At 40.3% G+C, this 16,197-nt stretch overlaps 1 protein-coding gene and 1 long non-coding RNA gene across 4 annotated transcripts in view; one reads left to right on the forward strand and one right to left on the reverse strand.

The window, feature by feature from the left end:
• Window positions 1-16,197, forward strand: part of ZC3H12C (zinc finger CCCH-type containing 12C) — an 87,006-nt gene that overhangs the window by 32,578 nt on the left and 38,231 nt on the right. For all 3 annotated transcript variants that reach the window (XM_039229252.1, XM_039229251.1, XM_039229250.1), the window contains exon 2: window positions 4,457-5,208. In XM_039229252.1, the coding sequence (XP_039085183.1) occupies window positions 4,529-5,208 (680 nt within the window). In that variant the 5' untranslated portion in view covers window positions 4,457-4,528. The remainder of the gene's footprint in view (window positions 1-4,456; window positions 5,209-16,197) is intronic.
• Window positions 1-16,197, reverse strand: part of LOC120229931 — a 48,501-nt gene that overhangs the window by 4,007 nt on the left and 28,297 nt on the right. Inside the window, exon 7 of the long non-coding RNA XR_005527877.1 lies at window positions 8,568-8,667. This is a non-coding gene — a long non-coding RNA (uncharacterized LOC120229931). The remainder of the gene's footprint in view (window positions 1-8,567; window positions 8,668-16,197) is intronic.

The raw sequence follows: 16,197 nt of genomic DNA on the forward strand, positions 1-16,197 counted from the left end.
ATTTGTAGTCAGATGAGTTTTCTCTGGCTTAATATTACAAAAAGCAAACTATTGACAATCTTATTTTTCCCCGTTTTATCATCATAGCCATGTAACACAATTTATATAGTAGAGCAGATTTATACTGCATCATGAACACGTTTTTTATATTAGAGTGAAGTGTTATATATAGAAAGATTTAAATATTTGTTTAGGGTGGATCATTTATAGTTTAAAAAACCTTATAGTATTGGGTTTTGTTTCTTTGGAAAATGTGAAATTTTAAAAAATGTTTTATTTATTTCTGAGAAAGAGAGAGCGAGCGAGCAGGGGAGGGTCAGAGAGAGAGGGAGACACAGAATCCGAAACAGGCCCCAGGCTCTGAGCTGTCAGCACAGAACCCGACGCGGGGCTCAAACCCACGAACCCTGCGATCATGACCTGAGCCAAAGTCGGATGCTTAACCAACTGAGCCACCCAGGCGCCCCGGAAAATGGGAAAATTGAGAATAATTTCACTAACTCTTTAAACATAACATTTCATTTCCGTGTTCCCCAGTGGCCGTGTTTTTCATAAAGTATTCATCTTCTCTGAAACTGTCCAAAAGGCAGACGCTACTGCTCACTACTAAAAGAAGATTTCCTACTTCAAGCCGGGGCTTTGGTCAGTGAGTCACTACCATGAGGCATTACCCCACAGCAGCCCTCGTGCAGAACCCAAACTTTTCAGGGGAGCTCAGCAGCGGTGCACATTAAATGCACTTCCTGCAGTCAGAGCAGATTGCGGGGCTTACAGAACAATGACGTGGGAGCTTCCAGATTGGCTTGGCAGCTGCATTGTTCTCCGAGGGTAAACCAGACGCACTTAAGTCCCAGGCTCTTTTATAGGCTTTTGTTCATACCAAATTATTCTTCGACTGTGCTAGCATTCACGATGGCATGTTAAAGGAGCGCAGCTTAGCAACCAGCTTCTGGTTGCCAGGCAGCCTAGCTTCCAATAGGGTTTTCCTTGTTGAGGATACTTTTGGTGGGAGCGCCACGAAGGCCACGGTGCAGATTTTTCTTTTAACTGTATCCCTTCATTAGGATTCTGTTGTGATTTGTTACTTGCATTATGATGTCAGTATATTACAGTAGTTAATAAATCACTGAGTGTAAAGATGTGCTTTTAAAATGCCTTCCTTTAATTCTAAATAATTGGGCTCGTGCATATCCATATTAATAGAAAAAATGGAAATAGATACAGCTCAGAGCTCTCCTAAGGAGTGTTTCTTTTTATCAGTTGTGCCGTCCGGAGCCTGGAAAGCTTGGTGTTCGTTTAAGACTAATGAACACTCTGGTAATAAAACAGTGTTCTCTGTCTTTTCGAGGGAGAAAACCCAAAGACACTCCTGTAGAAGTGTGTAGGAGTTGCACACTGAAGAAATTTTAAGTGTGTGGTTATCAAGCTAAAGATTCCATGTTCTGTTCTCTGGTATTTACCATACTTGATAGAATTTATTTCTTTTGTAGAAATACTTCCCTCTCTAATAAGTTCACCAAGTATGCATTCAGATGTTTGACTTCTTAGAAGAACACTTCGCATTTTTCTCTTAACATTTGTATAATAGCTCCTTTCTAGTGTAAATAAGATGTTGAAGAGCTTTAGAATAAAGTGTTTTTACAATTTTCTTTTTCAGATAACTTAAATAGGTGTTTTATGACAGTCTCAAATTCAGCTACCCCTGCTTTACTAATCTCCCTGGATAGAACCCTGGAATTGCCTTAATAAGTAAATTTACAGCCCTTGCACGGAAGCACAAGAGCAGATAATTTTACTTTGCTCACCTGTTCCTGGCAGAGACCTAACAATGATTCCCAACAGACTTTAAGGAAAATTAGTAAAACAGCAAAAGCATTTTAAACAGTAAAGGCGTTCCTTGGGGTGGCCAGGGAGGCAGTAGTGGAAAGCATGACTTTTTAACCAAACGTGGATAATGGTTAACTAATTATCTGATAGAATACAGAAATATTTTCTTCCGTAAAATGCAGGAAATGAAGATAACGTTCAGTGTACTTAACTATATGCTGCTAAATTTATGAGAACGATTTCATTTCTGAGCTTTCTGTCAATGTGCACAGAATAAAAAAGAGCTCTCCCCCCCCCCCACCCCGCCGGTGTGAAGTAGATGGCAGTGTTCTTGACACTTAGTAAGGGCAGCGTATCATTAAGATTTGTATTTGTTACTAGGCTCCGTAGTCACAAAATAAAGATTGTTAGGACAAAACTATTCATGTAAACGGAGTAGAATTCACTTTGTAATTATGTCATTCTTTGTTGGCCGTTGTACAATTGTACTCTTTCAGCACACCACCTAAATTATTTTTGAAATGTCTCTAGATTTTTGTTAAGTTTGATCCAAACTAATGTCCATTTTTCTTTTTTTTTTTTAAATGTTTTATTTATTTCTAGGAGAGAGAGAGAGACAGCGTGAGCAGGGGAGGGTCAGAGAGAGAGGGAGTCACAGACNGCCCCGCGTCGGGCTCTGTGCTGACTGCCAGCTCAGAGCCTGGAGCCTGTTTCAGTCTGTGACTCCCTCTCTCTCTCTGACTCTCCCCTGCTCACGTTGTCTCTCTCTCTCTCTCTCCTAGAAGTGAATAAAACATTTAAAAAATAATAATAAATTAGATATTAAAGGTAGGAAAGCAAGGGTACTTTTATTAAAACTACCAAAGTAGACTTCTAAAAAAATTAGTTCTTGGGTGCCTGGGTGGCTCAGTGGGTTGAGTGTCTGACCTGGGCTCAGGTCATGATCTTATAGTTTATGGGTTTGAGCCCTGTGTTGGGCTCTGTGCTGATGGCTCAGGGCCTGGAGCCTGCTTCAAATTGTTTGTCTCCCTCTCTCTCTGCCCCTTCTTCGCACATGCGCCCTCTCCCCCTCCCCCCACTTGCTCTCTCAAAAACATTTAAAAAAATGTTTAAATTAGTTCTTTATATACCACCTTTGTGATTCTGAATTGTTAAAACTTTCCAGCCTCACTTTTCTGAACTGAAAAAGGGGATTTCTTACAGGCTTATTATTAGAATTAAAGGTAATTAATACCAAGTGCCGATATGAAATAGGTATTCAGTAAATTATGTTTATTGCATTAGTGCTATATTCTAGGTTTCAGTCTAGAATATAGTAACTCATGTAATGAATACTTTGTTATCCAGGTTTTTTCAATATTTAATAAGCATAGCAATTTAGCAGTCCATTCTACTTGTACAATTTATAGGAATATTTTTATTTGGGCTTCAGTTTTATATCTGTGGTTTTCTGTGAGGATTTCTACAGTTTCGTAAAGGAGACTTGGAGACTTGCATCCTTGCATCTCAAATCCAGGGCCTTCAAAGTTGCCCAGAGACGAGCCGCGTAGCCGAGACAGACGCTGGAGGTCCCAGGATGGTGGGGCTCCTACTGTGTTGCCTTGGAGGGAGCGTCTTCTACTCCCCATCGAGTAATAGGCTTTATTTTCTTTTATGTTTATTTATTTTGAGAGAGGGCACGCGCATACATGAGCAGGGGAGGGGCAGAGAGGGTGGGAGAGAGAATCTCACACAGGCTCCGTGCTGTCAGTGTGAAGCCCAACTCAGGGCTCAAACTCAGGAACCAGGAAATCATGACCTGAGCTGAAATCAAGACGCCGAACTGACTGAGCTACCCAGGCGCCCCTGATTAATATGCTTTTTATTTTTTTATTTTTTTAATTTTTTTTTTTTAATGTTTTATTTATTTCTAGGGGAGAGAGAGAGACAGCGTGAGCAGGGGAGGGTCAGAGAGAGAGGGAGTCACAGACTGAAACAGGCTCCAGGCTCTGAGCTGGCAGTCAGCACAGAGCCCGACGCGGGGCTCGAACCCACGAACCGCGAGATCATGACCCGAGCGAAAGTCGGACGCTTAACCGACTACGCCACCCGGGCGCCCCTGTCCATTTTTCAATTATAGTAAAGTTCGTGTTTTCCTTTCTCTCCGTCTGGCTTTTTCTTTAATCTTTATACATGTTTATGAATTCCTTGAGAGAACTTGTACACAACCTATCCTGCTGTATCTAAAACATGCTTGTGGGTAATGTCCTAGATGTCGCTCTAGAAACATCGGCCTTTTTGACAGTGGAAAGATCTCTTCCATAATGGTCGAGAAGCATCATGACACAGTGGGAGACGTGTGGGTTTGGGAGTCAGGCAAAACTGGATAAAAAAAAAAAATCCAGTTTCACTAGTTATTTTCTTTGTCACCTCAGAGGGATTGCATGGTATTCTAATTCCTAACTTCTTCATCTGAAAAACGGGGCATGATGCCATCTTGGGCTAAGGTGTCACACGGGATGAAAAGCTGTACGGAACTGCAAAGTTAGATATTCAGTAGAGTTGGGTAATAAATACTCTTGCAACTTCTTCACTGAGACTGGAATAAAACCGTGAATATGAGATTCTAAATATCTTTTTTTTCCCCTAGGAATACGGGGTGCTTTGCCTTCAGGAATACAGAAAAAATAGCAAAGTGGAGTCAAGCACACACAACAGCTTCATGGGCTTGAAGGATCATCTGGGGCATGACCTAGGCCACCTTTATGTGGAGAGCACTGACCCACATTTAAGTACATCTGTACCTTGGTCAATGGTGGAAAAGCCAACAATGGATAAAGTTAATTCCGGGAAGGAAGAGAAAGAGGTGTCTGAAGAGAATGTGAGCTCTGGTGACTCTGAAGAAAGCACAAATTCTGATAATGAATCAGAACAATCGAGAAGCATTTCAGTAGAGCCATGCTTATTAACCAAGACTCACAGACAACTGTGTAGGTCTCCCTGCTTAGAGCCTCATCTACTCAAACGCAGTGACATTTTGCAAGACTTTAAACCTGAGGAGTCCCAGACTACCTCCAAGGAAGTGAAGAACCCCCCCGATGTGTTGCGAGAATACCAAACAAAACTCGAGTTTGCACTTAAGTTAGGCTATTCTGAAGAACAGGTTCAGCTTGTGCTCAATAAACTTGGTACCGATGCTTTAATCAATGACATCTTAGGCGAGCTCGTCAAGCTTGGAAACAAAAGTGATGCTGAACAGACGGTTAGCACGGTTAGCAGTCTGACGCGGGAGACGCCTTCCCTGGAGTCTCAGCGCTCGGACTCTCCGATGCAAGAGCTCGTAGCGGATGACGGGGAGAACCTGAGGCCGGTAGTCATTGATGGCAGCAACGTGGCCATGAGGTGAGTGCGGAAGTTTGCTGGGTATGGCCAGACCATCTTTGAAAGGTGCTTCTAGTGTCGTGACCATTTCTCTTCTAATAGTCACTGAAGTCAAGATTATTCTGCATGCTGACATTAGCTTAAGTATTTTTTTTATTTAAAAAAAATGTTCTTAATGTTTTTCTTTTTGAGAGAGAGAGGGAGACACAGAATCCTAAGCAGGCTCCAGGCTCTGAGCTGTCAGCACAGAGCCTGACACGGGGCTCGAACTTGTGAACCACAAGATCATGACCTAGACTAAGGTCGGCCGCTCAACCGACTGAGGCACCAGGTGCTCCTAGCTTACGTATTTCTAATGATATCTCTTTTACTTGTCTTCCTCCCCACTGCCAGGGGGCTCTGCCGGTCTTCCTCGCATTCATCCTTACATACAGACCGTCTTTCCCCAGAAGCCTGTCTTTTGTTCCTCATCCAACTAAATTAGTGTGGCATAAAAATCTGTGTATTCCTGGTTGAGTGTTGACCATTCGTTTTCAATGAAGAACATGGCTATGTTAATACTCAACAATTTTGGAATCTATTCAGATAAATAGTCTGTTTCTAGGTGAAGTCACATAACCATAGAAGAAAACACCAGGTCTTTGAGCAAACTGTTTATATTGATTTGGGAACAAATCAAAGTAGGGGTTTCACATTTTTTTGTTTCATTTAAGAAATGCAAATTCAAAAATAATTCCTTAGGCACTGGGGATAAAAACAATAAAAGCAAGGGGTGCTTGGGTGGCTTAGTCGGTTAAGCGTCCGACTTCGGCTCAGGTCATGATCTTATGGTTTGTGGGTTCGAGCCCCGTGTCGGGCTCTGTGCCCGACAGCTAGGTCAGAGCCTGGAGCCTGCTTCGGATTCTGTGTCTCCCTCTCTCTCTGACCCTCCTGTGCTCACGCTGTGTCTCTCTCTCAGAAATAAACATTAAAAAATAAAAAAATAAAAGCAAAACTTCTAATGAAATTCTTTCTACGAATTTGAACTCAAAATTTTAAGTGCACCTAAATTCAGTTAGTATTCATTAATTACCCCAGATGTTCAAAACAGTATGAGGGATATAAAGATATGAAAAGGCACTGATTCTTTCAGAGAGCTTAGAATTTTATATACTGTTGCTTAAAAAGTGATCTGAGGATACCTAGCACATCCTGAAGCAGTGCTGTTCAATGGAAATGCAACCTGAGGCGTTTGCATCATTTAAAATTTCCTGGTACCTACATTAAGAAGTTAAACAGGTAAAATTAATAAGGATGATATATTTTATCTATGCTTATAGAGCCAAAATATCACTTCAATATGTAATTGATAACAGTATTAATTAGATATTTTGCCTTATTCTTTTGATATTAAGTCTTAAAATTGGGTATCTTACTTACCCCTGCAGCACATCTCCATTCAGACGAGCCTTACTTCAAATGCTCCGTAGCTACCCGCAGCTAGTGGCCACCATATTGGACAGTGTATTTCTAGACACGTACGAGCTCTCCACACAGACTGACCAAGTCCAGACCCAGGGGTCGCTCATGCATCTCCTTATGTAACGAGCAACCCAGCTAATAAGAATGTGTACTGACGTTTGAGAACCACTGTTTTTAGTGTGAGAGTGAGGACTCTACACAGAGTATGAGAAGGACCAACTTGTCATCCTCAAAGTAACCTTTTCAGGAAGTATTCTTTCCTTCATTTATAAGCAAATGGGACTTGGAGGATTTGAATTGCTCCTCCAAGATAAAGCATAGTTCAAACCCAAATATGCCTGACTTCAAAGTGTGTACACTTTTTAGCAGAAAAAGAGATGAACAAGGTGAAAAGTTCAAGCCAGACCTTATAAGGTCTTGAGTGCCAAGCTAGAGAATTTAAACTTGACTCTAATCCAAAGATAATTGAAGTTTTTTGAGAAGAGGACTGTAAGTGTACAGTTGTGCATTATGCTGATAATCTAGCAGTGATGTTTACAGTGGATTATAGGGGCACCTGGTGGCTCAGTTGGTTAAGCATCCAACTTCAGTCTCTTCTCAGCCTATTGGCTAAGGTCAGGTATAGCAGCCAACTTCAGCTCAGGTCATGATCTTGTGGTTCATGAGTTGAAGCTCTGTTCTGGGCCCTGCGCTGACAACACAGAACCTGCTTGGGATTCTCGCCCTCTTGCTATCTCTCTGCCCTTCCCTGATTCCCACTTTCTCTCTCTCTTAAATAACCAAACTTGGGGAAAAATGAAAGTGGATTATAGGAGGTACATCCGTTTGGATGCAAACAACACTTTCTAATGGAATAAAGAAGGCCTGAGGTGGCATAGAAGTGTGAAGTGTACGTATGGCCTTGAGAAGTCTTTCAGTAAAATAACCTCTCTGTTATTTAATCTTTCCCAAACTTAGTCACAGCATGTTTTTTTTCCTTGTAATAATCCAGAACTACTGAACGGTTACCTTCACAGAGTGATCATTTGTAAGGTCAAAACATCATGAAATTCCAGGGGGGAGAGTAATGAGGGAAGGTTCTGGAGGGGCACCTGTAATATAGTCCGATATCAGAATCACCAGGGCAAGTCTTGGGTTCTACACTTGGAGAATCTGAATCAACAGGGCTATGGCTGAGCCCACATAATCATATATTCTTTAAGGGCAAGGGTATTTCAGATGTATAGCCAGTGTCAGAAATCATTCCGCATGAAATGTGCACATTTACAGATCAGGAAGCAAAAGAAAGTGATGGTTCAGGGAAAGAGTAGTGTGAAAAATACAAGAGTTAGAAAAAAGTAAAGTGCTAAAAAAAAAAACCCCAAGGACATACAAATGCCATCAAACTCGAAGAAGAGCAGGCTTTTAGGAGAGACTACCCTGTGGGTGGTACTGACACAAGATGAGAGGCCACGACAGCCAGGAGGTCACTGTCGGCAGGAATGCCACGTGGCATGGAAGACAGAAGCCCGCTTACCGGGACGGCAAGAAGGGAAGGAATGGGGGTGCCTGGCTGGCTCAGTCAGTACAGCAGGCCACTCTTGATCTCACGGTTGTGACCGAGCCCACCAGTGGGCGTAGAGCCTGCTTTAAATAAGAGGAAGAAAAAATGAGGAACTAGAGCTGGACCAGTATTGTAGAACGTTGACAGAGGAAGGAATGTTGGGGCAGGATTTTGTTTAGTTTTTGGTTTAAGAATGAACCTAAATACGAGGGGGTGTGGGGAATAGTCTCCACAGCAGGCAAAGACCGTAGGGAAGCCTGGGACGGTTCAGCGTTGGAACCGCAGTCCTGAAGGAGCAAACGAGAAAGGCCCGGGTGGACTCTGTGGTGGTGGAGGTGAACGACTTTTGGAGAGGCGCAAAGGGCAGGAGATTTACAAGCCCTGGAGCCCACAGAAGTGAATTTCTGAGGGGGACGTCCTTTAGATAACTGATGTCACCGTCGGGTCAGCCTCACATCAACTCCTACGACCCAAACCTGTTCCCAATGGAAATGAAAGGTACTTGGATAATGGAAAATTTACATAAGACTCTAAACTTCACTTCTCCCACATGGTGAAAATCATCCAGAGGAAAACTGGCTCAAAAATAGATGGCATAATGAAGGCATTTGAACAATCTATTCTTACATAATTATGAAAACAAACGTCTCCCCCCACACCCTTTTGGCCCCGCCCTGTTTCCCTGGCTGGGAAGATAGGAGAGTGCAGATTCGGTTCTCCTCTCCATCATATGTTTTAATCTGACACTTAAACCAAAGTGCTTGAGGCATTTCAGGACAGAACAGGTCGGCAGGAAATTTTTATTATAGCAGAATTATACTGTCAGTCACAATAAAATGTTGTACCACATCCATAACTTTGAAAGTGCCAGAACTCATGAAAATTCATAGTAAACTTTTGTATTCTGCCATTTATAAGATCTACATAAAGTAAAAAAAAAAAAAAAGTCATTTAAAAATACATATCTACTTCAGATTCATAATCTTAATTTAACAGAAATGCAGACAGATTTCATCCATTTCATGTCTCATAAAATAAACTTTTTACTTTTCAAATTAATTTCCCACTCATAAGCAAACCTATTATATAATATTTGTACACAAAATAAGAAGTAAATACAAGCATGAGTTAAGAATAGAGTACTATTTTATCTTCTTTCTGATCTCTCAGGCTGAATTATTCCATATATAAGATGAGTATATTTTGGTTTCATTTAAATGCTAGTATAGAAGTGATAGAAAATGATTCTTTAAATTAGATATTAAAAGGGGCGCCTGGGTGGCTTAGTCGGTTAAGCGTCTGACTTTTGCTTAGGTCACGATCTCGCGGTTCGTGGGTTCGAGCCCCGCGTCGGGCTCTGTGCTGACTGCCAGCTCAGAGCCTGGAGCCTGTTTCAGTCTGTGACTCCCTCTCTCTCTCTGACTCTCCCCTGCTCACGTTGTCTCTCTCTCTCTCTCTCCTAGAAGTGAATAAAACATTTAAAAAATAATAATAAATTAGATATTAAAGGTAGGAAAGCAAGGGTACTTTTATTAAAACTACCAAAGTAGACTTCTAAAAAAATTAGTTCTTGGGTGCCTGGGTGGCTCAGTGGGTTGAGTGTCTGACCTGGGCTCAGGTCATGATCTTATAGTTTATGGGTTTGAGCCCTGTGTTGGGCTCTGTGCTGATGGCTCAGGGCCTGGAGCCTGCTTCAAATTGTTTGTCTCCCTCTCTCTCTGCCCCTTCTTCGCACATGCGCCCTCTCCCCCTCCCCCCACTTGCTCTCTCAAAAACATTTAAAAAAATGTTTAAATTAGTTCTTTATATACCACCTTTGTGATTCTGAATTGTTAAAACTTTCCAGCCTCACTTTTCTGAACTGAAAAAGGGGATTTCTTACAGGCTTATTATTAGAATTAAAGGTAATTAATACCAAGTGCCGATATGAAATAGGTATTCAGTAAATTATGTTTATTGCATTAGTGCTATATTCTAGGTTTCAGTCTAGAATATAGTAACTCATGTAATGAATACTTTGTTATCCAGGTTTTTTCAATATTTAATAAGCATAGCAATTTAGCAGTCCATTCTACTTGTACAATTTATAGGAATATTTTTATTTGGGCTTCAGTTTTATATCTGTGGTTTTCTGTGAGGATTTCTACAGTTTCGTAAAGGAGACTTGGAGACTTGCATCCTTGCATCTCAAATCCAGGGCCTTCAAAGTTGCCCAGAGACGAGCCGCGTAGCCGAGACAGACGCTGGAGGTCCCAGGATGGTGGGGCTCCTACTGTGTTGCCTTGGAGGGAGCGTCTTCTACTCCCCATCGAGTAATAGGCTTTATTTTCTTTTATGTTTATTTATTTTGAGAGAGGGCACGCGCATACATGAGCAGGGGAGGGGCAGAGAGGGTGGGAGAGAGAATCTCACACAGGCTCCGTGCTGTCAGTGTGAAGCCCAACTCAGGGCTCAAACTCAGGAACCAGGAAATCATGACCTGAGCTGAAATCAAGACGCCGAACTGACTGAGCTACCCAGGCGCCCCTGATTAATATGCTTTTTATTTTTTTATTTTTTTAATTTTTTTTTTTTAATGTTTTATTTATTTCTAGGGGAGAGAGAGAGAGAGAGACAGCGTGAGCAGGGGAGGGTCAGAGAGAGAGGGAGTCACAGACTGAAACAGGCTCCAGGCTCTGAGCTGGCAGTCAGCACAGAGCCCGACGCGGGGCCCGAACCCACGAACCGCGAGATCATGACCTAAGCGAAAGTCGGACGCTTAACCAACTAAGCCACCCAGGCGCCCTTTAATATGCTTTTTAAAATGTGCCACATTCATAGAAGCTCTGGGTACATTACATTTCACTCAAAATTGACAGTTACCCAGAACTTAGTCCAGCACAATTTGTGATACCTTTTTCAGTGCTAAGTATATGGAGGACAAAAGTATAGTAAAGTAGAAGGTGAACTAAGTTTGGAGAAAGCCCTAAACTTTTGCATATAAATATTAAGAATTCGAAACCTGTTTGGTTTCTGAAATATGAAACAGAATGAAATTTATATTGAGTGGAGCTGGACTAACAAATCCTGACAAAAAGTGCAGCTGGTTTTAATTCCTTAAAAAAAAAAAAAAAAATCTCTCTCAGTAATTTAGCAAATTGGTCATTCGACCTATAGGCCTCTCTCCTTAATGGGACAGATACTTGATAATGTAGATATTCCATGAAATGTATGCCTCAGATATTAATATTTATCATATTTCTGAAGTGAAATTCTTAGGATACTGTGATTTTCATTTTCTCCAAGTAGCCTTATAATTTTTCAAACTCTGTGATTCCATTAAACTGAAGGTAGTTCAGCAGTGGAGTATTGAATTCGTCTCAGTCCACATGTATCCAATAGTTTAAACTTACATTTTTCTGTAAATACATCCAGTGCTCTTTTATTTTACCTGTAGCTGAAGTTACCAGATGACCGGTCAGGTCATTAACAACGTACAGTCCTGAGCCATCAGGGATGGGAGTGTGATAACTTGGGTGTCAGTGCAATCGGATTACTGAGATTCCTTGATTTCTTTTTTATTGAGGTATAACTCACAGACCATGTTTTATTGGTTTCAGGTGTACAACGTATCAATCTGACAATTCTGTAGATTCAGTGTGCACTGTGATGAGTGGAGTCACCGTGTAACACTAGAACAGTAATATTGACTGTTACTCCCTGTGGTCTGTCTGTCATCTCCATGACTTACTTACCTTCTGTCTGGAAGTTTGTGCCTCTGATTCCCCTTACTATTGCACCCACGCCCCACCAGCTTTCCCAGCGGCAGCCACTAGTTTGTTCTCTATGTTTAAGTGTGTTTTTTTCCTCTCTTGTTGTTTGCTCATTTGTTTTGTTTCTTAGATTCCACATAGAAGGGAAGCCATAGAGTTTTTCCTATTGTCTTTCTCAGCCTGATCTGTGTCCCTTAGCCTGGTACTCTCTAAGTCCATCCCTGTTGTCACAAATGGCAAGATGTCACTCTTTTTTATGACCAATATTCTTTGTGTGTGTGTGTGTGTGTGTGTGTGTGTGTATAACTGTGTCTTCTTTATCCATTTAACTATAGATGGAACACGAGATTGCTTCCTTATCTTGGCTATTGGACATAATGCCGCAGTAAATATAGGGGTGCATATGTCTTTTTGAATTAGCATTTTCCCTTTCTTTGGGTAAATACCTAGTAGCAGAATTACTGCATCATGTAGTGTTTCTTTTTTTAATTTATTGAGGAAATCTCTCTGCTGTTTTTCACAGTGGGGGCACCAGTTTGCATTCCCACCAGCAGTGCACGAGGGTTCCCTTCTCTCTACACACTTGCTAGTGTGGTTTTTTGGTGTTGAGTTGTATGAATTCTTTAGATATTTTGGATATAACCCTTATCAGTTATATCATTTGCAAATATCTTCCCCCATTCAATAGGATGCCTTTTCATTTTGTTCATTTCCTATGTGCAAAAACTTATTTTGGTGTACTTGCAATAGCTTATTTTTGCTTCTGTTTCCCTTGCCTAAGAAGACATATCTAGAAAAATGTTTCCATAGTTGATGTCAAAAAAAGTATTGCCTTTGTTTTCTTCTAGGAGTTTTGTGGTTTCAGGTCTTAAATTTAGGTCTTTAATCCATTTTGAGGGTTTTTTTTGTGGAAAGAAATATTTACTTTGGAAATAATTTATTTAGAAATACATATTTTGGAGTAAGAAAGTGGTCCAATTTCCTTCTTTTGCATTTAGCTCTCCAGTTTTCCCAGCACCATTTATTGAAGGGACTGTCTTTTCCCCAGTGTATATTCTTCTCTCCTTTGTCATAGATTAACTGACCCTATGGGTGTAGGTTTATTTCTGGGACCTCTAGCCTGTTACATTGATCTAAGTGTTTATGTGCCAGTATCATACTGTTTTGATTCATAGAGCCTTGCAGTATATCTTGAAATCTGGAATTGTGATATTTCCAGCTGTTCTTCTTTTTCAAGATTGATTCTGCCACTCAGATTCTTTTGTGGTTCTGTACAGATTTTAGGACTATTCTAGTTTTGTGAAAAATGCTACTGGTTTTTGATAGGGACTGCGTTGAATCTATAGATAGCTTTGGATAGTATGGACATTTTAGCAATATTCTTCAAATCCATAAACATGGTATATCTATCCATTTGAATCGTCTATAATTTATTTATTTATTTATTTATTTATTTAATATTTTTATTTTATCTCTAGGAGAGAGAGAGAGAGAGACAGCGTGAGCAGGGGAGGGTCAGAGAGAGAGGGAGATAGAGACTCCGAAACAGGCTCCAGGCTCTGTGCTGGCAGTCAGCACAGAGCCCGATGCGGGGCTCAAACCCACGAACTGCGAGATCATGACCTAAGTGAAAGTCGGACGCCCAACCGGCTAAGCCACCCAGGCGCCCCTATAATTTTTTTTTTAAATCAATGTCTTCTAGTTTTGTCAGGATAGGTCTTTCACTCCTTGGTTAAATTTGTTCCCAGGCATTTTATTCTTTTTGGTGCAATTGTACCTAGAATTGCTTTCTCAAATTCTCTTTCTTCCCCCTTGTTTTTAGTGTATAGAAATGCAACATATTTCTGTGTATTAATTTTGTATCCTGCAACTTTACTCAAATTATCAGTTCTAGTAGTTTTTAGTGGAGTCTTTAGTATTTTCTATGTACAATATTAAGTCATCTGCAGAAAGTGACAGTGTCTCTACTTCCTTACCAGTTTGAATGCCTTTTATTTCTTGTATTTGTCTGATTATTGTGACCAGGACTTCCAGTACCAAGTTAAGTAAAGGTTGGTGACAGCAGATACCATTCTCTTGTTCCTGAGTTTAAAGGAAAAGCTTTCAGGCTTTCACCATTAAATATGACATTAGCTTTGGGTTTGCCATATGTAGGCTTTACTTTGTTGAGGTATGTTCCCTCTGTACCCACTTTGTTGAGAATTTTTATCATGAATGAGTATGGTATTTTGTCAAAATGCTTTTTCTGCATTGAGAACATCGTATGATTTTTATTCTTCCTCTTGTTGATATATCATGCTGATTACAAATATTGGACCACATTTGCATACCTGGAATAAACTTGATTATGATGAATGACTTTTTAATGTATTTGTTGATTCGGTTTGCTTATAGTTTGTTGAGAATTGTTGCATCTGTGTTCACCAGAGATATTGGCATGTAGTTTTCTTACTTTGTAGAGCCTTGTCTGGTTTTGGCATCTGGTTAATGCTGGCCTCATAGAACAAATTTGGAAGTTTATCTTCATCTTCTGTTTTTTTTGGAGTAGTTGAAAAGAGTAAGTATTGACTCTTCTTTAATGCTGAGTAAAATTAACCTGTGAAACTATCTGGTCCTGGACATCTGTTTGTTGGGGGTTTTTTGATTACTGATTCAGTGTCATTAATAATAATCAGTCTCTTGAATGTTGCTATTCCTTCCTGACTCCGTCTTGGAAGATTGTATGTTTCTAGGAATTTACCCATTTTTTCTTGGTTATCCAGTTTGTTGGTATATAATTTTTTATGATAATTCCTTTCTAAACCTATTTCTGTGGTGTTCATTGTTACCTCTTTTCATTTCTTATTTTATTTATGTCCTCTTTTTTTCTTGTTCATTGTCCCTAAAGATTTATCAGTTTTGCTTATCTTTTCAAAGAACCATCTCTTGGTTCCATTGAGGGTTTTTCTATTGTTTTTTGGTCTCTCTCTCATTTATGTCTGCTTTAATCTTTATTCTTCCCATCCTTCTTCTAGCTTGGATTTTGTTCTTTTTCTAGTGTCTCCAGGTGTATAGTTAGGTTATGTGATATTTTTCTTGTTTCTTGAGATAGGCCTGTATTGTTATAAACTTGCCCCTTACAGTGCTCTTGTTGTGTCCCAAAGATTTTGGACCATTTGCTTTCATTTTCATTTGTCTCCATGTATTTTTAAATTTCCTCTTTGATATTTCAGTTGACCTTTTAATTGTTTAGTAGCATGTTTTTTAGTCTCCCTGCATTCTTGTTCTTTCCCGATTTTTTCTTATAATTGATTTCTAGTTTTATGCAGTTGTGGTCAAGAGAGATGCTTGATACGATTTCAGTCTCAAATTTATTGAGACTTGCTCTGTACCCTACCATATAATCTGTTCTGGAGAGTGGTCCGTGTGCACGTTAAGAATTGTACATTCTGCCCTTGTGGGAGGAGATGTTTTCTCTCTGTCTTTTAGGTCCAGCTGCTCTGATGTGTCCAAGCCACCACTTCCTTGTTGATTTTCTCTTTGGGCGATTTTTCCATTGATGTAAGTGGAGGGTTAAAGTCTGCTATTACTCTTGTTACTCTCATTTTCTCCCTTTATGTCTGTTAATATTTGCTTACTGTATTGAGGTTCTCCTGTGTTGAGAACACAGATATTTAGAATTGTTCTATCTTCTTATTGGGTTGATCCCTTTATCATTATGTAATGTCCTCTGTCTCTTGCTATAGTCTTTGTTTTAAAGTCTTAGTGTGTCTCATATGAGTATTGCCACCCTTGCTTTTGGGGGGCTCCCATTTGCATGGTATATGTTTTTCTACCCCTTCACTTTCCTTTTGTATGTGTCTTTAGGTCTAAAATGAGTCTATTGTAGGCAGCATAGAGAATGGTCTTGTTTTTTAATTATTCAGTCACTCTGTCTTTTTAATTTTTTAAAATGTTTTATTTATTTCTGAGAGAGAGAGAGAGAGAGAGAGAGAGAGAGAGAGAGTGTGTGAGCAGGGAAGGGTCAGAGAGAGAGGGAGATACAGAATCGGAACCAGGCTCCAGGCTCTGAGCTAGCTGTCAGCACAGAGCCTGATGTGGGGCTTGAACCCATGAACCGTGAGATCATGACCTGAGCTGAGGTCTGACGCTTAACCAACTGAGCCACCCAGGTGCCCCCACCCTATGTCTTTTGATTGGAGCATTTATTCCATTTATATTTAAAGTAATTATTGACAGGCAGAGAAGGACAAATATCATATGTTTGCACATATA

This window comes from Hyaena hyaena, unplaced genomic scaffold, assembly GCF_003009895.1.
Source record: "Hyaena hyaena isolate Hyena2069 unplaced genomic scaffold, ASM300989v1 scaffold_36, whole genome shotgun sequence".
In the NCBI taxonomy this organism is placed as follows: domain Eukaryota; kingdom Metazoa; phylum Chordata; class Mammalia; order Carnivora; family Hyaenidae; genus Hyaena; species Hyaena hyaena.